The sequence below is a fragment of the Herpailurus yagouaroundi genome, unplaced genomic scaffold, assembly GCF_014898765.1.
Source record: "Herpailurus yagouaroundi ecotype Mexico unplaced genomic scaffold, PumYag 140, whole genome shotgun sequence".
Lineage (NCBI taxonomy): Eukaryota > Metazoa > Chordata > Mammalia > Carnivora > Felidae > Herpailurus > Herpailurus yagouaroundi.
In genome coordinates, this window is record NW_024412395.1 from 55687069 (window position 1) to 55711008 (window position 23940).

The 23940-nt window shown below is 38.6% G+C and overlaps 1 protein-coding gene across 3 annotated transcripts in view; it reads right to left on the reverse strand.

Annotated features, from left to right (window-relative positions):
* Window positions 1-23940, reverse strand: part of CHN1 (chimerin 1) — a 206988-nt gene that overhangs the window by 84898 nt on the left and 98150 nt on the right. For 2 of the 3 annotated variants that reach the window (XM_040475436.1, XM_040475437.1), the window contains one exon: window positions 4090-4378. In XM_040475436.1, the coding sequence (XP_040331370.1) occupies window positions 4090-4378 (289 nt within the window). Of the gene's footprint in view, window positions 1-2009; window positions 2034-4089; window positions 4379-23940 lie in introns of those variants that run through there. The other variant, XM_040475438.1, reaches the window with a different exon arrangement.

Below are 23940 nucleotides of genomic sequence, written 5' to 3' on the forward strand. Positions count from 1 at the left end.
AATGTGCTAGCTACATATTTTTTAAGCAAAGGAAAAACATTTAGGAGAGCTGTTTTGTGGGAGAATAAGACAATTAGCAGCCCAGACTGCCTGGGCCCCTTTTGCCATTCCCAGGGACAAAGACTCCTATCATTTTATGGAGATGCCAAAAGAAGTCCAGTAGTTGTAGCAGTTTTTTGGCAGGGCCCTGATTACATTTAAACTTCAAACTTCACAAGGTTTTTCAGCACATATGCAGTCTGGTGATTCCCAAAGAAGTCTTTAAAAAGTGGAATTTAAATGTAAAAGAAATTCCTGAAGAATAAAATAATATGACAGTATGCCAAGCATTGCAATCATTCCAAACTTCCAGGGGAAGAAAAAAAACCACATATATACACACACAGACACATATAGGTTATCTGGCTTGGTGAAGTTCCATAAAACCAACAAATGGATTTTGCACCCCCTTGCCATCACAGGTCACTCTTCCATGTGAGGCAGGTTTGGGACTTAGAAGACTAGATTCTAAAGAAATGAGGTCCTGGCTGGATTCTGAGTTCTGACTCATAGCACAGTTTCTGAAATGCAAATTAATATATTTTATTTGGCAGTTTATATTATTAACAGTTATGAGACATGTTCTAAAGCAGGGCTTTGGAGAATTTGAAATTACATTATTAATAAGTATAAAATTATCATAAAAATTGTTGCATTCAGCCATTGGTCCAATATCTGTTGAAGCAAACATATGACATTTACTACTTGGAGAAAGAAACTATTCAAATACAGTTCCAAGATAAATTTTGAAAAAGTAACTAATAAAAGCTGGGTTCATGGCCAGTGTGGATACCAGAGTTAAGCCGTTTTAGAAGAGAAGGAACTCTGGCTTTTCAACAGGCTACCACTTCATGATTAAATTTCTCTTAATACTTTTTGAAAAGAAATTTAAGTTTCTGATTGATATTTCAAGCTGGAGAAGGAACTGGAGAGTTAATGAAAAAATGACACAGATGTCACTTGGAAAAAAAATCTCCGCCCTCAGAATATGCCACGAGCTTTCCTAGACACAGCTAGGGACCCTCAGGATTCACTTCCGTGACAAAAAACTTTAAGACCATCAAACCATCCTGATAACCTTCCACAAAGCTCAGATGCTCAACTTACACTTAAGGACTGAAAAATAAAATACGCATGGCATTCTCCTCCTTTAATTTTAGAAGGAGGAAAGACCTTAAGAGATATCTGATTCAGAATTTCCCCAAGTGGATTTCGTGAAATATTATTTTCCTGAATAATTTTCAGAAGAGTGGCGAGGCGCTTCAGGTAAGTCTGGGAACACTCTTGGAGAGTCATAACACATATTATTAGGTCACTAGCGAAACTGAGAAGACTACAGAAAAGAAATAGGTAGGTTAAAAAAAATTTTTTTTTCATCAAGCCTATTTGAGCACAGAGCCCTTTTTGCAGTAAGCAAAATTGTAACAATTGTAAAATTACCGTTTTAACGAAAAACCCTTATCTGTGAAGAATCTGAAGTCCAGACAGGCTAGGGGATTGTCCCAAAGTCACACAATTAGTTGGTAGATAAGCTAAAAATAGATCTCACCTTTCAAGACCAGACTTCGGTGCTATTTCTGTCCTGTGTTCTCTGCCTCTTACAACACCTACACTCCTTGAAGGATCACAGGCTGTAACAAGAACCACATCTTGGAGATCATCTGGCCCAAAGCCCTCTTATTAAAGGCGGGGAAACACAGTCTCAGAGAAGTGAAGCAGTCTGCCCAAAGTGACACAGGAAATCAATTCCTGTAGCAGAACTGGAACCTAGCTCTTAACTCCAATACCAGCAACCTTTCCACACCAGCATCCTAACTCCTGCGAAATCACCACTTTTGCCTCTGAGGAAAAGGTAAGCCCCTCACGGACAAGAGGGACTTTAGCTATTCAGGATCCAGCAAAATACTTATTAAATCATACTTGTGTCAAGCGATATTTGAAATCAATGAAACACGATTGTCTTTACTTACAAATGTCATCAACTGTGACAGGGAATCAATGTTTCAAGCTCCTGAACAGGTCATCATCCCTGTCCTGTTGGATGACACCTATAAATAAAATAAATCTATTTTTGAGTGAGTAGATTTTAAGCCAACTAGATTTAAGATGCATGCAGTTTAAAGCAAAGAGAAATTTTTTTTTTGTTTTTAATGATCCTTAACTATGTACCGCTGGAGAGAAATACTTTCCGGTGCTAGCTACCTCACTCTATGTGGCCATCAGTGGCCATCAGCAGCAGGCGATCCAGACCATGTACCATCACAGGTGCCGCTGCCAGAATACATGGGGAATCACAGATCCTAGAGCTAGGAGGGTCCTCCAGACATCGTCTACCTCAGTCTCTTTCCTCTGTGAATGCTACTTTCACTTTGTAGGAGGGACAACCAAGACTCTAGGAGGTGGAACGACTAGCCCAGTGGGAAACAGCTGTGTCTTTAATTCGAGTCTCTTGATTTTGAAAAGTATATCCAGAACACATTAGCAAAGGTCATCATTTGGCCGATCAACTCTAAAAACCTCACATGGACACATTTTAAACACATTCACAAATGCTGACTTAGAATATTCTATCACACCTGCATAAAATGCATTGTCAGAGATACTTAAATACGAGCACGACTGAAAAATACCATGAATAGAAAATAACCAAAAGTGAGAAAATGGGAATTAGAGAGTGAAAAGAACAATATTAAATACGGCAAGCAATTAGGATTCTACATTCTGGTTACTTCCAAAAAAGATTAGGGTTCCTAACAAACACGAATATATGAAAAACCTTTTTCTACAAATTTTCTACAGTCTGAAATTTAAAACGTTGGGTAGCCGCAAATGCTACTTTGAGTTAGCCTTGCCAGAAACTAAAATTTAGGCTAGACAATGAACATTTTAAATTTCCATTCTGTGCCTACATACTTCAAGATAACTGCAAGTATTTTAGGATACCGCCTTGAGGTAATATAGCTGTCACAGTAACGTTACCACCAAACTCATGAGTGCTTACTGTGTGCCTGTCGCTGTTTGGCTATTTTGCACCTACTATCTCCTTCAATCGATCCTCACAACAGTTTGATTATAATTTTACAAATGAGAACATCAAAGCACAGAGAAATTCAGTGACACGAAGTAAGTTCACACAACTGGTAAAATGGTAGAATTTGTGCACAGATCTATTTGGTGACACAATCCAAGCTCAAATCACTATATAATACTGCATTTCTTTAATATGGCCGTGGGAGAGCCTCAAGAATATTAGAGTGAATAACACAATTCCAATTAGAATACATAAAATTCTCCCAACTAAATCCCATACAACGTAAAACATCAAGAAATTCTCTCACTCTTTTTCTGAGGGATAAAGAGGCAGCTAGGGATCATTTTCCAAAGCAAATAGTAATGCCAAGGAATTGAAACTTCTGATGTTAGCTTTAAACATATTACAACTAAAATATGACAAAGGAAAACCTTAAATTGTCTCTTGTAATTAAAATACATCTTTCTGATTCAATTAATTCTTAAGAGTCCCGAAGGAGATAAACACTCCTGTTACTCAAGACTGACTGATTCCCAAAATAGTAAAAGTTATCGATAGACTGAATTTAATCCTATGTACTTTAAAGCATGGCTATATATCATTTTGCTAAAGAACGGAACTATTTATAAAGGGAATAAAAAAGTAGTTTTGATAGATTATGCGACCCCCTCAATTTCTCATGTAAATACAGCTCTCTTTTCTTGACCGTAGTCATGCTTCTGACCCAAAGCCCTGAGCTTTTTTTTTTTTTTTTAATCAGGGGACTTTTTTTTTTCAACATAGTTTTAAAACCATGAAACTGATAAAATAGGAAATAATATGGAGCACAAATATATACCTGACATAACTGAACAAGAATTAGATATATGCAAAGTTCAGCACCACAGAAACCAGTGACATTAGGGAAACGCACATCTTTTTCAAAGCTCTGTGGAGAAGTCAATCTCTTCTGGCAATAATGGCTTTTTTATACGGACCCCAAACAGAAGAAGATAAAGTGTGGTTTCATGGTAGCTTACCCTTTTCTCTGACACCCCATCCTGGCCTGTAGAATCTCTCTCATCATGTGTCTCTTTCAGGACTGGCATATGTTTTTGGTATGCTGGCTCTCTGTTTAAGGTTGTGTATCCTATGTGCTCATAAATTGGGTTTATCGTCATCTTGGCAATGTATTCTGCTGCCTTGGTTTCAATATAGAGAGTAATCAATCCATCAGTCACCAGATCGTGGATGGACTCAAAGCGCTTCTCCCCAACGAAGTGCTTTCCATCGTAGTAGAGCCTGAAGTTTCTGGTTTGACTTCCAAATCTGCCTCAATGAAATGGGAAAGATGTTTTTAAGAAAAGTAAGCAAGTGAATTCTTTCTGAAAAAAAAAAAAAAAAGAGAAAGAGCAAAAAAAACTATTGCTTTGTGTGTGTCTTCTTTGTTAAATAAACTGTGGCTAATCTCTATGAATCGTCTGGAATACAGAAAATAAAACTTGTGAACACAAAGAATAAACTTGCAACGACTAGGGATAACTAGCTAAAAGCACGCCTACTCTAGAAGGGAAACAATGTTCTTGTTTATCTTTTTAAACCACTTCATTAACCTGTAGGAAAAGTGAAGGAAAATAAAGCTTATATCCTATTAGAGCACATTCTGTATTCAGTTAGTCAACTCCATAAGAGATGAAATTTCTTCATTAACATGTTCTCTTCAAGTCGATCAATAAAGATATTCAACATACTTTAGACCCCAGCATTCATGTCTTTTAATGAGAAAGCCCCATTTAATGGGCTCACGTAAGTACAATGCCAGCAATCATTTAAAGCACAGCTGAGTCCAGAACCTGAACCACACAGTGAGGCAGGATGGCAACAGAAACATACTTCTGCGATTTCTAGCCATGAGTCAATGACTTGCTCTTTCCTTTTACATAGTCATTTTTCTGGGGCTGCATGTTGAGTCGAGGCAAGAAACGTCAGCAATATATATAAGGCACAGAAGTCATAAACGAATGGACTCTAGATCTGTTCTCACTTTTGGGTCATGTTTTGGTGACATACTTTAAAAACCGGAGAATAATGGTTTACTCTTCTGATAATTTCAGGATTTTGCCTCCTGATTTTAGGAAAGGGGATACCAAAAGGCACCAAGAGCCAGTATCATGGTCTCCCAAAGGCAATCCCAAGTGAGCCTAATTAAAAACAAAACAAGTCAGAGAGGATGTATTTAATCTCACTGTTAAAAATACACAGAACAACAACAAAAAAGACCCCCAAATACACAGAACAGAGGTGAACTTAAATACAAAAATAATACCGTGTTTAATACCAAAGTAAAATGTTTAATTAGGACTCCAACCTTTCACAACAATATTATTCTGGTATTGCTTATATTCCAGAAAGACAGGGCTTACCAACGTAAGATTCTACTTTTAATTTATCCTTAAAAAAGGAAACAAAATAATTTTTTATAATGGCCTGAGGTATCTCTGTTTCTGTAGTTCAAATTGAACTTTAGTAATTATTGAATCTAGAACCTGGCATTCTATCCATGATGGTCCTTCTACTATAATAAAATTTATCCACCTTTGGTCCTTTAAAAGCAATTATATTTTGACTTATACTCAAGTGAATGATCCATATAATTCCAATTTCCCACTGGTCATTTTCCTGTAATGTTATAGACATATTTCTCCTAAGTAAATTTTCATTATAATGTAAGTCTAAAAAAGTAGAAGGTAAAATTTCTACACCAAAGTTAAATATAAAAGTTTCTTTCAGTTTAATATACTGCTTTTATTATTTCCTTTTTGTTAAGACATATTATCTGTTTTTTGAGTAATAAACATGGGAGGCCACTGTATAATTTTTGTAAGAGTCTTACAACAATAATCACTCAGCACTGTTTAACATTAAGTCCTTTTATAGCTCAGGTGTATTCAGAGGCATTTCAATGAGGGATTAGACCATTTTACTCCTTCAGGGGTTTATGATTTTACAGTGCGTGTGGCACTTAAACTAAAGACTATCCAAGCAATGGTGGTAGGCACTTGTCACTCACATTTATTCTAAAATCCGAACAGTATGGGAGTGTAGGGCAGAAGGGATGATGGCGTTCTTGGCCTCACTTGGGTGAGTGTGGGGAGACTGAAAGAGCTGGTCTAGGACGCTTCACAATGGGCCTATTGCTACCCCAGCTAAGGAGAGGATTTCCTGGCTACCTCTAGGCATCAGGCAAAAAAGACTAAGTAAGTTTGTGCTTTTCTGTTTATCACAGCAACCTGAAGAGACCCAGCGCGCAACTCCCAATTCCTCCTCAACCTGCACGTCAGCTCTGGACTTCCGGTCCAGTTGAACTTCCAGTCTTAAGGAACCTGATCCAATAACGAAAGTAACTCATAATATGGGCTGATTAAAATGTAACCTCAGAGGACAAGAAAATGAATTTCCATTTTGGAATTATGATTGACTTTTTAGGAAAGCTGCATTATTTTTACTAAAGGAGCCATACCCTCTCATTGCCTAGCCTGTACAGCCCTCTCTTTCCCTTGGGAAGTGACATAAAGAATAGCATCACAGTTTACATCAACGGAGTCTCCTTCCCTTCTGTGATTTGAAAGGCATGATAGAAAATCTTTGAGCAAGGTGGGGAATGGATGTGTCTATTCTACAAAAGAGCCAGAAAAGCAGAGATGCTGAATCTAAAGGCAAAGAAAGGATCCTTTCCTGGAAAAGTTTACCACTTACAAACTATCATTCAACCACACACCCAGGAATTCTGTTAAATATTAGGTGGTTCATAATAAAGTTCCTGTTCCCTTGATTACCTCTACAGGATATAGACAAACACAAAGATAAGATGAAATGATGGATTATACATACATATATATATATATATATATATATATATATATATATAACATTATAACATTATATATATATATTTATATATATAACATTTTATATATCTATATCTATCTATCTATCTATCTATCTATCTATCTATCTATATATCTATCTCAAGAGTTGCATGCTCTATCAAGCGCCCTGGAATTTAAAGAATTCATCTTTATTTATTTATTTATTTGAAAAAAATTTTTTAATGTTTATTTATTTTCGAGAGAGAGACAGTGAGAGCCAGGAAGGGGCACAGAGAGAGAAAGAAGGAGATACAGAATCCGAAACAGACTCCAGGCTCCAAGCTGTCAGCACACAGCCCCATGTGGGGTTCAAACTCACGAACCATGAGATCATGACCTGAGCTGAAGTCAGACGCTTAACCGACTGAGTCACTCAGGGGTCCCTAAGAATTCACCTTTAGTTTGTTTTTTAAATCTTTTTTGTTTTTTAAGTTTTTTTTAAAGTTTATTTATTTTGAGAGACAGAGTACGTGCAAGCACATGCGAGTGGGGGAAGGGCGGAGGGAGAGCAAGGGAGAGAGAGAATCCCAAACAGGCTCTACACCAGCAGTGTGGAGCCAGACACAGGACTCAAACTCATGAACTGTGAGCTCATGACCCGAACCAAAACCAAGAGGTGGATTCTCAACTGCACCACCCAGGAACCCCTAGTTTGCATTTCTAAAACATCATTGTAAAAAGGTACATAACCTTATATAGAAACATTACATTTCTGTGCAGTGATTCATGAAACCAAGTGAACCCAACAACTCCCCTCACACTATGAAAACCAAGGAACTCACTGCTTACTAAGGTCTCAGAGCTACTGCTTATGTCCGGTGCAAAAACACCTTTGCAGTCTTGAAACAGGGTTTGACCAGGAAAGGCAAGTGTGGGTCCTGAGTGTTTAACAGAAAACCTCAGACTTTGGTATAAGAATAGGTTTAAATCCTGGATCTGCCACTTTTTAGCTGGCTGATTTGAGAAAATCATTCTTTGGATTCTGCATCTAGAGAACAGGAATAACATGATCTTTCTCCACATGGCTGGGAGGATTACGTAAGCGTATTTAAGTCAAAGCTAAGTACGTACTAGGTTCAATGAACCTAGTTCATTCTCTTTCTCCTTCTCTGTTAGTTAGGCCTCTGCAGAGAATGACAGAACATGTCATGAAACAATAAAGTAGAACAGAAAAGAGAACCAATAAACATGCACTGAAGGGGGCTCAACAAACAACCGGTAACACCAATAACTTGTACCGGAATATCTCTGCCCTGGCTGATTTCACAGTCGACACAAGGCAAGGAGGAGCTCTTTGTGAATTGTCTTCAGATGTCCCTGAAAAGTTTATACTGCCTGGGTGGACAGACAGGAACGATAGCAGAATGCAGAGTGGGGGCTGGTGGGGGAGGGAAGAGCAATGAGTCTTTCCACTGTGACTTGTGAGTCAGGTCTCTGAATTCAAAGGCAAAAGGTCAGTCAATGTAACCATACTGACGGCAGGACGTGTTCCATGGATCTGGGGACAACTGCTGAACTCTACACTAGAGAGCACTGATATGTCAAAACTGTCGAAGCTAAACCATTTTCCTCCATTTTTACAGGAAAATCTTCTTTTCATCTTTTCTTGTATTTATTACCTGCATCTGCCCTCGCTTTTTAATAGCTGTTCATTCTTTGGTGAACATGTCTGAAGCTGTACAGGACCAACTCTCTCTTAGTTAGAGTTCAACAAAATTCATTTTCTCCAAAGTGGTACTGTAGTTAACGAATAGAAAAGAGAGACTGGGATCATCTGCTTTGAACTGCTACTGTTGTACATAATTACCACTTTCGAGAAGTGTCTTTTTCTCCTATGATTTCAGGTTTTGGTTTTCATGTTTAAAAAAGCTGTTTAATGCTGTGCCCAATTGCATTCAGATGAATTTCAAAATATATAATTGTAACATCTAGCTTTCAAAAAATGAACAAAACCTTTAATACCATCCTTTCTATTTTTTAAAAGTAAATCGTACTCAAAACATTCAGTCTAGAGGTACAAAGTGATGAAAATATGTGTAAAGAATAGCCTTTGGGATTTTACTTTACTTTTTCTAAAACCAAGATTACTTCTGATTTGAGGTCAAAGTATTGGGAAATAGCTCTTCAAAGGAAAGTTCCAAGTTAACAGATGTTTTCTGTTAAACAAACAAAGAAACATATACAACACACTTGTCTAAGTTAACAATAAGATGTTAGAACTATTTCCAGAAACCAACATACAAGAACAATTTTATTTGTCATAAATATATATTTGTGTATTGTTTACCCAAATCAAAGACGGTAATCTAATGATGAAATACGAGCATCTCATAAATTTATCTAATCATAAACACACACTTGAAAAGCTAAAACAGAAACAAGAATATGACGAGGCATTCAGTTAAATACTAAAAAATGAAAGGCTGAGGAAGAGAAAGCATAGCTATATACAATTTAAAAAATTTTTTTTTGCATCTGAAACCTTTGTTAGGGTACTACTTTTGTCTATCTGGTCATTGATTCTGGATGGTGAAATGGGGCAAAAGTATTAAAATACGCGAACTCATGATGACATTCCCTTGGCACAGTAAATTGCCTTCAGTGAAAGAAGCAAGTCAATGTGCCTAACTAAACCTGGCACGCTCTGGAAGGTGGGATGAATACAGATGAATTAGTTGAAGGTCTGTTTAAGAAGCAGTGAGCCATTCCCCCCACCCTCTCCAATCCTGTCTCCAGTCCCACCCCTTCCCGGCTCTGGTTGGAAGACTGAAGTCTGGTTATCTGGAGAGGGTAAAACAAGGAGATAGTGAACAGAGGGACACCAGACAGAGCTGAAGGCAGAGGTGCTATCCTGAAAATTAAGCGAAAAGTTGTTAATACTGAAGACTGAAACCTCCATCTTTCTTTGTCACCTGATTCTCAAAAAGGTTGTACCTTTTCATGGTAGGAGACTGGAGAATTCTGCTCTTAGAAGTCTGATCCGCCCAATTGAAGACTTAAGAATAGAAACATCACCGTCTACTTGGCTGGTTTCTTTCAAGCTTTCAGAACTACCAGTCAGCTTTTTAGTGCCAAATAAATATGAACAGTTAGCCAAGGACCACCTGACATCTGAGGAAAGACTCTCTGATGAAGGACAAAGATGGATAAACAAAGAGAATCAAAGAGAGCTGAAGGATAAACACTGGGATGCTGTAAGAAAGGGATGAATATAGAGTATGCAGAAAAAATAGAGCATATTTAAAGGAAGAAATGGAAGATAAAGTTGAAAAAATTTTCAAGATCAGTAAGATAGAAAATAGGAGAGAAAAAGTAAGATAGAGAATCAATTCAGGAAGTCTAATATCTAAAAGAGTTCTAAAAACAGAGAACAGAGAAACTGTTAGGGGAAGAAATCAAAAAAGACAATTCAAGAAAATTCATCAAAGTTGAAGGATACAAACTTATACAATGGACAAAAATAAGCCCACGTCAAGAAGGTAAACATGAAAAGGTGTTCAGTGAGTAATCCAGTAAATGCAAATTAAATCTTTAGATTGGTAAAATCTAACAAGTCTGACAATACCAAGCACCGGCAAGGATACAGAGCACCTAACATAACCAGTACCCGGCATACCATTTAACAAAAGGGTTTTGTATTTTCTAGTAAAGTTGGATGTATGCATTCCCTAGGATTAGCAATCCTATTCCTAGGTAATATTCTAGACAATACGATTGATTATATGCACTAGGAGACACACACACACACTCTCTCTCTAATAGTAATGCTCATTAACGCCTAAACCTAAAAACCACACATTTCCAGTAAAATAGAAAAACTGTAGTACACATATATGATAGTTAACTTTATGTCACTTTGGAGGGTGTTTTCAGAGAAGATTTGCATTTAAGTCAGTGCACTGTGGGTAAAGCAGATTGCTCTCCCATAATTGGGTGGGCCTCATCCAATCAGTTCAAGGCCCAAATAGAACAAAAAGACTGGCCTCACTGAGCAAGAGGGGGTTTTCCAGCAGACTGCCTTTGGATGTACCTGCAACATTGGCCCTCCTAAGTCTCAAGCCTACCAGCCCACACTGCAGATTTAGACTTGCCAGCTCCCATAATCACGAGCCAATTGCTTATAATAAATGCGCCCCCCCCCCCCCACACACACATACACACACACACACCCTATTCGTTTTGCTTCTTTGGAGAACCTTGATTAATATAATGAAATACTAGGGGTGCCTGGGTGGTTCAGTCGGTTAAGTGTCTGACTTCAGCTCAGGTCATGATCTCACGGTTCATGAGTTTGAGCCCCATATCAGGATCTGTGCTGACAGCTCAGAGCTGGAGCCTGCTTTGGATTCCGTGTCTCCCTCTGTCTCTGCCCCTCCCCCACTATCTCTCTCTCTCTCTCTCTCTCTCTCTCTCTCTCTCTCAAAAATAAACATTAAAAAATTTAAAAATATATAATGAAATACTATATAGCAAGGAAAGCAAACATATACATGCAAAAACATGGATGGATTTTTACAAGTATAATGTGGGCAAAAAGAACAAGTCACAAAAGAATACATACAATGTGGTCTGATTATATAAAGTCCAAAGGCAGGCAAAATCTAAATATATTATACAGGAATATATATACAGGTGGTAAGACTATAAAGAAAAGCATGAAAAAGATAACTATAAACCGACACAATAGTTAACTATTGTGTGGAAGTGGGAGATAATGACTAGCAAGAGAAATATGGGGAATTTCTGAACTACCATTAATGTATATAGATGTGGTAGGGATTACACAGATTTACATATATTTACATGTAATCAATTTTTAAATTGGGTATATCAGTTTTACATACTTTCCTGTATGTGTTATTTCACAATATGTATGTTTTTAATTATAGCATTCAAGGGGCACCTGGGTGGCTCAGTCGGTTAAGTGTCTGACTTCGGCTCAGGTCACGATCTCATGGTTCATGAGTTTGAGCCCCACATCAGGTTCTGTGCTGACAGCTCAGAATGGAGACTGCTTCCCATTTTCTGCGTCCCCCTCTCTCTCTGCCTCTCCCCCACTCAGACTCTGTCTCTCTCTCTCTCTCTCTCTCTCAAAAATAAACATAAAAAAGAAAATTAAAAATAAAAATAAAATTATAGCATTCAAATGACAAAGACCTAAATCTGGAAGAAAGAGCAATCAGAAACAGATTCCCTCTAAGTGGTTTACACTATAGACTTTAAGGATATAAATTTTATAAGAGAACTCAATGGTGAGTTTTTAAAGAGAACGAAGTGAGAGTATAGAGCTAAGAAAAACAAATTAAATACCAATACAATTACTACAGATCTAATAAATAACTAGAAATGACAGGAAACGGGATCGATAGGACTGAAAAGCAAATCAATGGCATAGAGATAAGGCTTAAATAGTCAACTGGATGGCTAAGGAAAAGTACAAGAGTAAATCAATTAAGGCATGTAGGATAAACACTGAAGACTAAGACAATCCACCATAAAAACTGTGCTTCAAGTTCAGATGCCAACAAATGGAACAGAAATACTATTCAGAAATAGAATTTGGGGACATATTCCAGGCAAGGAAGAAGAAATTGAATCTCAAGACCGAAAGAACACACTGTTTCATGGATGAGCTTATAAAAAAACTATCAACATTAAAACAAATCCTGGTTGGGTGCTTGGGTGGCTCAGTTGGTTGAACGCCCAACTTCGGCTCAGGCCTGATCTCACAGTTTGTGAGTTCGAGCCCACACCGGGCTCTCCACTGTCAGCATGGAGCCTGCTTTGGATCCTCTGTCCCCCTCTCTCTCTGCCCCACGTGTGCACACACGTGCTCTCTCTCTCTTAAAAATAAATAAACATTTAAAAAAGAGAACAAATCCTGGTTTAAATTACTAAATTTGAAGAGTAAACAAAGAATTTTTTAGACAACCAGGCAGGAACCAGTGTCACTTTCATATAAGGGGTTGGAAGCAAGACTGTTTTCAGACTTCTTTACATTAACAATAAATGTCAAGAAACAATGGATTACCATTAAATACTAAGGATAGGAAAAAATACACTGAGGATATTCTGTCCAAACAAGCTGTTGTTTAAAGATAATAGGGGTTCCTGGGTGGCTCAGTCAGTTAAGCATCCGACTCTTGATTTTGGCTCAGGTCATGAACTCACAGTTCGTGAGTTCGGGCTCACTCCCTGTTGGGCTCTGCACTGACAGTGTGGAGCCTGCTTGGGATTTCTCTCTCCCTCTCTCTCTCTGCCTCTTCCCTGCTTGTGCACGCTCTCTCTCAAAATAAATAAATAAAATTTAAAAAATAAAATAAGATAAAGGCAACAAAGAGACATTCTTGTTATAAAGTTATACCTTCTCTGAGTCTTTAGAAGTCATTGAAGAGAATGTTAGTCTTTTGAAATGCCTTTTTTTTCCTTTATGGTACTGCACTTAGCAGCAGCAATTTAACATTTTAGCATACTGATGGCTTTAAGAAATGTTTCGAATTTTACTTAAGTTAATAAATGACCATTCTTGACAACAGAACTATAGTTACTAGAATTTCACTTCCATGAAATGCAGTGACTCTTTCTTGATCATGCACTGGTGAATGAGCTCGCTGTGTCTTTAGGATACAATGAACAGAACTGTTGTAATGAAACCAATTCAAGTGAAAGCCTTGTGAGTGGAACCAGTCTTGATGACCTATGCCATTTTACACTGCATGGTCTTCATAGGGATCCAGAGGATCAAGCCTTGTAAGTGCCTTAAATTCAGGGAGAAGCTTATTCACTGCTAACACCTCTGTTGAGTAAAGAATTTGGTGAGACTACCTTGCATCTTTAAATTTATAAAACGTCTCCTAGTCATGTCTTCTTCCCATACCTACTCAGTCTTGCCAACCCCCAACTTGCAGCCTTCTTCATTGCTATCATAATCTCTTAAACCACAATCATTATACAGAAACAGAATGTCAAGGATAAGTTAATGGATGTCACCCCCAAATACATGAACAAATAAAAACTCACTGCTATACGGTACTTGTAACACAGTCACTGATACGGTTTTATCTGACTAGTGATTCAGTAAGGTTAGGAAAGATCATTTATTTTTGAGCAAGTATGTCAATGTCATTCCAAAAGAGAGGTTTTGTGCCATCTCAAAAACACACCTCATATTTCAGTGTACTATTCAATCTGACAGCTAACTAAGTTGTAATAAAAGATTTTTAAAATGAGAACATGTTAGGATAATAAAATGCATATGGCCCAATCAAACATACGTGGAAGGAGTGAGGATGACTTGATTTTCTGGAACCATAATACCTGGCAGAGCTATTAATTATGTGCTTTGTTAAACTTTACCTACAGCTGCTGGCTTATCTACCAATCATGAAATAAAACTATGTTGAATGAGCTAAAGTGTAAGGATTCTGTCTTCTCTTATTTTACAAAAATCTTGGGTCTAAAAGGGAAGACTCAAAAGACAGAAGAGATCTTTGTGATTGTCGAATTCTTTGTTGTAAATCCAGGCCCCCAGGCTCCATACCATCAGATTCAGAATCTGCATTGTTAACAAGATCCCGAGGTAATCCCTATATGGCTTAAAGTCTGGGAAACACCCATCTAATCCAATCCCCTCACATTATAGATGTAGCAAGGAAGATGTTCAAGTTCCTCCACAGTGAAATAGAGAGGCTAATAAAAACCCCAAAGTCCCAAACAAAACAAAATAATAATCAAAAAAATCCAACCCACTGTTTAAAGTCAAATGGTTCTTTATCTGCATTAGTACTGGCTGCTTGGTAGCTTTTTTCTGGAAAGCCTCCTGGCTCAACATGAGTCCGCACGTACTGTGCTCCCCACTATTGCTAAGCACTGTCAGACCAAAAAGGTCCTCAACCAAATTCATCCTCTCATCTTTTCTCCCTTCAGAAAACTGTTCCTTCTCCAACACCCCTTAAGAGAACCACCACCCACACAGTCAACTCCCGCCCAAACTTTCATAATTATCTGAGATTCTTCAATCTCCCTCTACATTTAAACTTTTATTGATTGACTGATCTGAGTCCACGCAAACTCTGCCCATTCTGCCTACAGCCACGAGAGTTTGTTCCAAGAGAGATCCTATCGTACGATTTTCCCTTTTGTCCCTTTTGAAAATTGTTAATCGTTCACTACTTCCATAAGAAAACGTCCAAACACTTTAGCAAATCCTGAACCCTTGAGAATCAGTTATTAGTTTTACTTCAAAAGCACTAGAGACTGACATAGTGCGTTGCACATATTAGACCCTAACTAATCAGCTGCTGAATAGAATTATTAGAATAGAATTAATAAGGGCTTGATTAATGCTTTCATAATTGACCCCTAAGATGGCCAACTGAATGTAACAATAAAAAAGATTCTAGGGGCGCCTGGGTGGCGCAGTCGGTTAAGCGTCCGACTTGAGCCAGGTCACGATCTCGCGGTCCGGGAGTTCGAGCCCCGCGTCAGGCTCTGGGCTGATGGCTCAGGGCCTGGAGCTTGTTTCCGATTCTGTGTCTCCCTCTCTCTCTGCCCCTCCCCCGTTCATGCTCTGTCTCTCTCTGTCCCAAAAATAAATAAACATTGAAAAAAAAATTAAAAAAAAAAAAAGATTCTAAAAAATACATGTGAGTAAACACAGAATTGCCAAAATATGAGAAGGTTATTGATTTTGTCGGGCATAACTAAGAAAGATGTGGTAATTATCAGGCATAGTGTTTGTCACTTACAGAACTGTAATGGTTTCCATACTGACAACTGGGAGCAAATAAATGAAAAACAACTTTTCTAATACAGTGAACCAATTAAAATAATTTCTACTACACTATTTTCATTTTACTATCAAAGAAACAATATTAAGTATTCTACCCAGCCAATAAGTAAATGCATGTGCACTTACAGAACATATTATACACACATTTTAATCTTTTTAAAACAGGATGGGTCCAGAAATGATGAGTGTATTCATATAATTAACAACAGATTTGGCTTATTCAAGAGCTGGTGCTTAGTGCCACTAAAAGCTTATAAAACCTTGTTTCCATGAGTCCACTACTTCAGGATATAAAAAAAAAAAAATCACATTACAACAGAAGTTTATAAGAGCATGGAGTTATATATGTGAGTCCTTGCAGAATTCTATACATATACATAAGTGTGTTTACACACTCATTTATGTGTTTTGCAGATTCCTACTACTTAATCCTCTTAAACAACAAAATGTTTTCTTTAACCATTTTTTGTATAAACTATTCTAGGTATCACACAGGGACTATAATTTAATATTTTTTAAATGTTTATTTTTGAGAGAGAGAGCACGCACATGCATGTGCACAAGTGGGGGAGGGGCAGAGAGAGGGGGGCAGAGGATCTAAAGCGGGCTCTGTGCTGACAGCCCAATGTAGGGCTCAAACTCATGAATCACAAGATCATGACCTGGGCCAAAGTGAGACGCTCAACCGACTAAGCCACTCAAGCTCCCCTAACTTAATATTTTTTTAAGTTTCTTTCTTTACTTTGAGAGAGAGAGAGCATGAGAGGGGGAGTGTCATAAAGAGAGGAAGAAAGAGAATCCCAAGCAGGTTCCACGCTGTCACTGCAGAGTCCAACACAGGGCTCAAGCTCATGAACAGTGAAATCATGACCTGAGCCGAAATCAAGAGTCGGATGCTTAACCAACTGACCCACCCAGGCTCAGGCACTCCTATAATTTTTTATTTTTATTATTTTGTTTTATTTTTTTTAATTTTTAAAAATTTTTTAAAATGTGTATTTATTTTTGAGAGAGACAGAGACAGAATGTGAGTGGGTCAGGGGCAGAAAGAGAGGCAGACACAGAAGCGGAAGCAGGCTCCAAGCTCTGAGCTGTCAGCACAGAGCCTGATGTGGGGCTTGAACTCACAAACTGCGAGATCATGACCTGAGCTGAAGAAGGATGCTTAAGTGACTGAGCCACCTAGGTGCCCCTACATTGCCCATTACTGAACTTTCAGTTCTTGAATCGAGTTTTATATATATTTTAAAAACTATTTATTTATTCATTTATTTTTATTTTGAAAGAGAGAGCACCAGTGTGAGTTGGGGAGAGGGGCAGAGGGAGAGAAAGAAAATCTGAAACAGGCTCCGCTCAGCACAGAGCCCAATGTAGGGTTCGATCTGACAACCTTGGGATCATGACCTGAGCTGAAATTGAGTCAGATGCTCCACCGACTGAGTCAACCAGGTGCCCCTAGTTTATATTTTTAAATCGCCTTGCATGTTATCGCATGTGTTCACCTTTTAATTTGTTACTTTTTATCTGCTGTAAGCCTGAAAAACAAAAAGGGAATTTTACCAATATCTGATAGAAAGCTGTATTAAGTAGACTCGAATGGGGATTACTGACCATTCCTTGGCCATCAACACATGGGCTCCATAGTAGCCCTTTAGCCACTCAAAGGCCTTTCCCCTCAGTCCCAGCCTCCTGGCTGTATTTTAGAGACCTGAGGCTGCCAATGATCTGACTTCCAGACAAGTAGGATGTTGTTGTAGACGAGCAGAAACAGGCCTAAATTTGATTAAATATACACCTTTAAGTTTATCACCTAGTGGTTATTAACAATCAGCAAATTACTACATAAAGTGTAGCATAAAAATGCCTCACTTTAAAAAAATCAATTTCTTAACGTATAATTCATACACAACAAACTACCTCCATCTGAAGTGCACAATTCAATGAGTTTTGACAGATACTATCACAGTCAAGATTCCGAACATTTCCCAACATCCCCAAAGTACCCTCATGTCCTCTTGTGGCCTATTTCTTTGTCCCTTATTCTATTCAACCACGTATCTGCTTTCTGTCACTATAATTTTCTATTTCATGGAAATGGAATTATGCAGCATATATTCTTTTGTGTTTGGATGTCTCAGTTTTTATAAAGCATCACTTTTAAACTGATGGATACTGTTCTTGTCAGATTTTGAATGCAACTAGACTAGGATTTCAGGCTGTGGCAAAGCAATAAATGAAATTTGTAATTGCTTTTTTTGTTTCTGGGGTTGTTCTGAAATAGCCTCTCATGTCTAATTAAGATGTAAGCATCAGATATAATCAACCTGTTAGCTGGAAACAAAGAATTATCAACATAGCCCTGGTTGCCACTCATTGACTTTTAATGCTAATAAGCAAAGGTTTAAAATGTAATACACAATGTATCTGTGTGTGTTCATTTTTATAATACTATTTGCTATTTTTGAGTGTTCTGTGCTAGGTACTATGCATGCCGTATCCCAAATAATCCTTCAACTAGTATGAGGTATTATTATTACATCCTCATTTTATTGATAAGGAAACAGACTTAAGGGAGGTAAGTAATTTGCCCAAAGTTATGCAGAAAATACTGGAACCAGAGTATTAATCTAGGACTGTCTGACTGCAAAACGACATTCTGAACCACTGACCATATCTACTGATTAAAAAAAAATTTTTTTAATGTTTATTTATCTTTGAGAGAGAGAGAGAGAGAGAGAGAGAGAGAGAGAGAGAGAGAGAGAGAAAGCATGAGCAGGGTGAAGGGCAGAGAGAGAGGGAGACACGGAATCCAAAGCAGGCTCTAGGCTCCGAGCTATCAGCACAGAGCCCAACCTGGGGCTCAAACCCATGAACTACGAGATCATGACCTGAGCTGAAGTTGGGTGTTCAACCAACTGAGCCACCCAGGTGCCCCCCCATATCTACCGACTTAAAACCACAGGGCTAGGGTGCCTGGGTGGCTCAGTTGGTTGAGTGTCCAATTCTTGATTTTCAGCTCAGGTCATGATCCCAGGGTTGTGGGATCGAGCCCCACGTTGGGCTCTGCACTGAGCCTGGAGCCTCTCTCTCTTGGGGTACCTGGGTGGCTTAGTTGGTTAAGAATCCAACTCTTAATTTCAGCTCAGGTTATGATTTCACGGTTCATGGGTTCGAGCCCCGCATTAGCCTGCTTGGGATTCTCTCTCTCTCTCCCTATCTGCCCCTCCCCCATTCGTTTGCACTCTCTCAAATAACTTAAAAAAAAAAAAAAGATTCTCTGTCTCTCTCCCCCTCTGCCCCTCTCCTCCACTTGCATGAACGCTTGCTCTTTCTCTCTAAAAATAAAAAAAATAATAAAATAAAAAATAAAACCACAGGGCCAGAAATAAGGCCCAATGATTGGGTTATGTATCTTTTAGAGCAAAACAGCAAAAGAAACATGAATCTGTCCACTTAAGATATCCTTAGTTAAGAGCAATAAATAGAATGAAAAATATCTTTCTTTAGTTCCTACTTATAAGGAAGCGTATCACAGGGAGGCATTCTAGGTCTGACAGTTCTCTAATGCAATTTTATTAAATAAACCCAGTATGCACCAAGCAGTGCATGAGGTTCAAGGAAACCAAACAAATAAGACTTAGTTCCTGCCCTGAAGGAATTTACAATTCATTTGTAAAGACACACATGTAAATAGATTATTACTGTAGGTGGGAACTTGTTCTTAGGTATGCTCTGGGAACACGTGAAGATCTTTTCTGAAAATAAGTTAATAACCATGTGATCAACAGTACCTGGCATAAATATATTCAGTAGAGACTCAAATATAATCTTGAACATTAGGTACCATCCCTAAAAATAAAAACACCTGAGTCATGAATAGATTTCTAAGTGAGCCTCAAAATCTGACAGCAAACATCAATGGAACCCTTAAGAAAAATTTTGAAAGACTTAGCAGGATGAGCCAATTTGTAGCTTGGAGAATGGCCACAATTGAGAACAGAAGCAGGGCCAAAAGCTAACACAATTGTCTGAAATGAGCAGATGAGGAACAGGAGGGAGAAACATTCACGCAGAACAATGACAAGAGCCAGAGGGCAGCTATTTTAGCCAAAGGACATCATAAGATATTCATAGGAGATCTGTTCTACTAGACTCCAGGAAGACAGGACACTTCAAGGGGGCAGGGGTGGGAAGACAAACCAAAAGAAACATGCAGTATATTTAATAAGATTAAGGATAATGTATATAAAAGATACATAAGAGCAAGATGGATGGAGAGGAAGTCCCAGACCGCACTCCACAGAACCACTGAATGAACGACATATGGACTAAGATACTCTTATGACAACTCCAGAACCCATTTAAGAAATTGCAGTACCCCAGGCAAGTGCAAAACCATGAAAGCCTCACTGAAACAGGTAAGAAGGGCTACTTCATCTTATCTATGAGTGCCCCTTCCCCAAGACAGCACCATTGAGCTTGGCTTATGGCTTCTCCCCTAAGGGTGGGTGTGGAGGAAAAAGAGTGGAACATGTTTCCAACATCCTGGCTTTTGGAGGGCTGCCTGAGGGACTGGTTACTATCTCACCTGATTCAGAGTGCTAAGATAACTGGCACCGGTTAGATGCCCGTGGAGGCGGGGAGGTTCTGAAAACAAGGGAGAGTGTCCAATTTGTTACTTTTCCCTCAGGAGAAGGGAGAAGAGTGGGGCATGTATCCAGTGCTCTGGCTTTTCTGAGAGTTGCCCAAGGCAATGGTACCTGTCTTGCCTGATTTGGGAAACTTCCAGGGAGCTGGTATACTTTAGATGCTTGGAGGCTGGTGAGAATAAGGAGAGACAAGCAGCTTGTTCCTAGAGCACCCAAGAACCTGCAGTACCAAAGACAGATACCAGATGGTACAAAAGATTACAAGGTCCTGAAAAAGAAACTGGCAAGCCTCTTTTTAAATTTTTTTTAATGCTTACTTACTTTTGAGAGAGAGAGAGACAGACAGACAGAGCGTGAGGTGGAGGGGGCAGAGAGAGAGGGAGACACAGAATCCAAAGCAGGCTCCACGCTCTGAGCTGTCATCACAGAGCCCGACGCGGGGCTCAGACTCACAAACTAAGAAGCTGAAGTCAGATGCTTAACCAGCTGAGCCACACAGGTGCCCCACCTCTTTAATTGAGAAATGCACATAGCCCTGAGAAGTTATACCCTCCAAAAAGTGTCAGAGTCCCTCCAAATCTCTACCTGGGCTGATTGGAGAAGGTCTTCCTCTGTATGAGGCCAGTCTGTAAAGACTGGAAGAAATGGTTATATTTACAAATGCTCATAAAATTCAGAAAACAAACAAATACAAACTACATGAAGAACCAGGAGAACATGTCCCAATCAACAGAACGAAAGAAATTCCTAGAAACCAACCCCAAGGAAACAGAGATCTATTAAGTATATAACAATGAATTAAAAGTAATTTTCTTAAAGAAGCTGAGAGACACAAAACTAAACGAAATACAAGGCACCTGGGTGGCTCCGTCGGTTCAGCGTCCAACTTTGGCTCAGGTCATGATCTCACAGTTCGTGGGTTCGAACCCCACCTCGGCTCTGTGCTGGCAGCTCAGAGTCTGGAGCCTGCTTTGGACTCTGTGTCTCCCTCTCTCTCTGACCCTCCCCTGCTCACACTCTCTCTCCCAAAAATAAGTAAACATTTAAAAAAAGTTTTTTTAAAAATAAAACTAAATGAAACAAAATCAGGAAAATGATACGTGAAAAAAAGAGAGAATATCAACAGAGAGATAGAAACCCTTACAAAGAACCACACAGAAATTTTGGAGCTAAAGAATAATTAGAAAAGTTTGGTCAACTAATCTTCAACAAAGGATCTAAGAATACCCAATGGGAAAGCGCAGTCTCTTTAACAAATGATGCTGGGAAAACTGGAGAAACACATACAGACCAATGAAATTGGGCCTCTATCTCACACGACTCACAAAAATTAGCTCAAAATGGATCAGAGACTTAAATATAAGAACTGACACCAAAACCTCCTAGAAAGAAACACAAGGAAGAAGCTCAATGATACTGGCCTTGGCAATGATTCTTTTGGACATGACACCAAATGTACAAACAACAAGAGCAAAATTAACAAGTGGGATTATATTAAATCCAAAAGCTTCTGTACAGTAAAAGAAACAATTAACAAAATAAAAAGACACCTACAGAATAGGAGGAAATTTTTGCAAACCATATGTCAAATAAGGGGTCACTATCCAAAATATATAAAGAACTCACAAAACCTTAAAAAAACCCAAAGAATCCAATTAAAAAATGGCCAGAAGAGCCAAAAAGACATTTTTCCAAAGAGGACATCAAAATGGCCAACAGGCAGATGAACAGATGTTCAATATCACTACCATCAGGGAAATGCAAAACACCACGAGATGTCACTTCACACCTTTTGGAATGGTAGCCATCAAGAAGGCAAGAGACAACAGGTGCTGGCGAGAATGTGGTAAAAAGGGAATTCTCATGCACTACTGATGGGCATGTAAATTGGTCCAACCACTACAGAAAACAATACGGAGGTTCCTTAAAAAAATTAGAAATCTGCCATACAATCTAGCAATTCTGATTCTCAATATACACCCAAAAGAAATGAAAACAGGATCTGAACGAGATGTATGCACTTTCATGTTGACCACAGCATTTTTCACAATAGCAAATATATGGAAACAAGTCAAATGTCCATCAAATGGATAAATGGATAAAAAAAAAGATGTGGCGTATATACACAACGGCATATTATTCAGCCACGAGAAAGGAGGATTTCTTGCCATTTGTGACAACATGAATAAACCTTGGGCACACTGGTAAACAAGATACATCAGGGAAAGACAAATGCTATAGGAGATGACTTATATGTAGAAAAATTCAAACCTGTAAAAAGAGTTGAGCATCCTACTCTTGATTTTGGTTCAGGTCACAATCTCGTGGTTTGTGGGATGGAGCCCCACATAGGGCTCTACACTGACAGCGTGGAGACTGCTTGGGATTCTCTCTTGATCTCTCTTTTTGCCCCTCCCACCCTCAAAAGAAATACAATAAACATTTAAAAAAAAACAATCGAAAACCAATCAATGAAACAAACAGCTGGTTTTTTTTTTTGAAAATGCCATCAAAATCGACAAGCACTTAGCCACACTAAAGACAGACATCGAGACAAACGGAACAGAATGAAGAACCCAGAAAGAAATTGGCATGTATGTCAAATGATCTTTGACAAGGGTGCCAAGGCTATACAATGGGGCAAGAATAGTCTTTTCAACAAACAGTGCTGGGAAAACTGGATATCCACATGCAAAAGAATGAAGATGGGCCCTCATCTTATACCATCTACACAAATTAACTCAAAATGGATTAAAGACCGAAACGTAATACCTGAAAATAGAAAACTCCTGTAAGAAAACACAAAGAAAAAGCTTCAGGACAGTGGAACAGGCAATGGTTTCTTGGCTAGAACACCAAAAGCACAAGTAACTAAAACAAAAATAGACAAAGGATTACATCAAACTTAAAAACTTCTACACGGCAAAGGAAGCAATCAACAGAGTGAAAGGTAACCTATGGAAGGAGAGAAAATACACATAAGCTGTATATCACATAAGGGGTTAACATCCAGAATATAAAAAGAACCCATACAGTGCAATTTAAGAGATAATAGCATGATTAAACAGTGGGCAAAGGACTTGAATAAACAGTTCTCCAAAGAAGACATAGACAACAAGCATATGAAAAGATTCTCAACTTCACTAAACATCAGAGAAACACAAATCAGAACCACAATGATGGTTCTGATTAACCACCTTATACCTGTTAGGATGGCCACTATCAATAAAACAAAATGGCAAGGGTTGGTGAGGATGTGGACAAAGTGGAACCCTTGTGTCACTGTTGGCAGGATTGTAATGGGGCAGCCGCTATGGAAAAACACTATGGAGGTTGCCCAGGAAATTAAAAAGAGAACTACCACATGACCCAGCAACCTTATTTTCGAGTATATGTCCAAAAGAACTGACAACAGACTTCCAAGAGATATTTGCACATCCGTGAACACTACAGCATTATTCACAGTAAGCAAGATGCGAAAGCAAACTCAATATCCATCAAAGATGGATGGATACAAAAGAA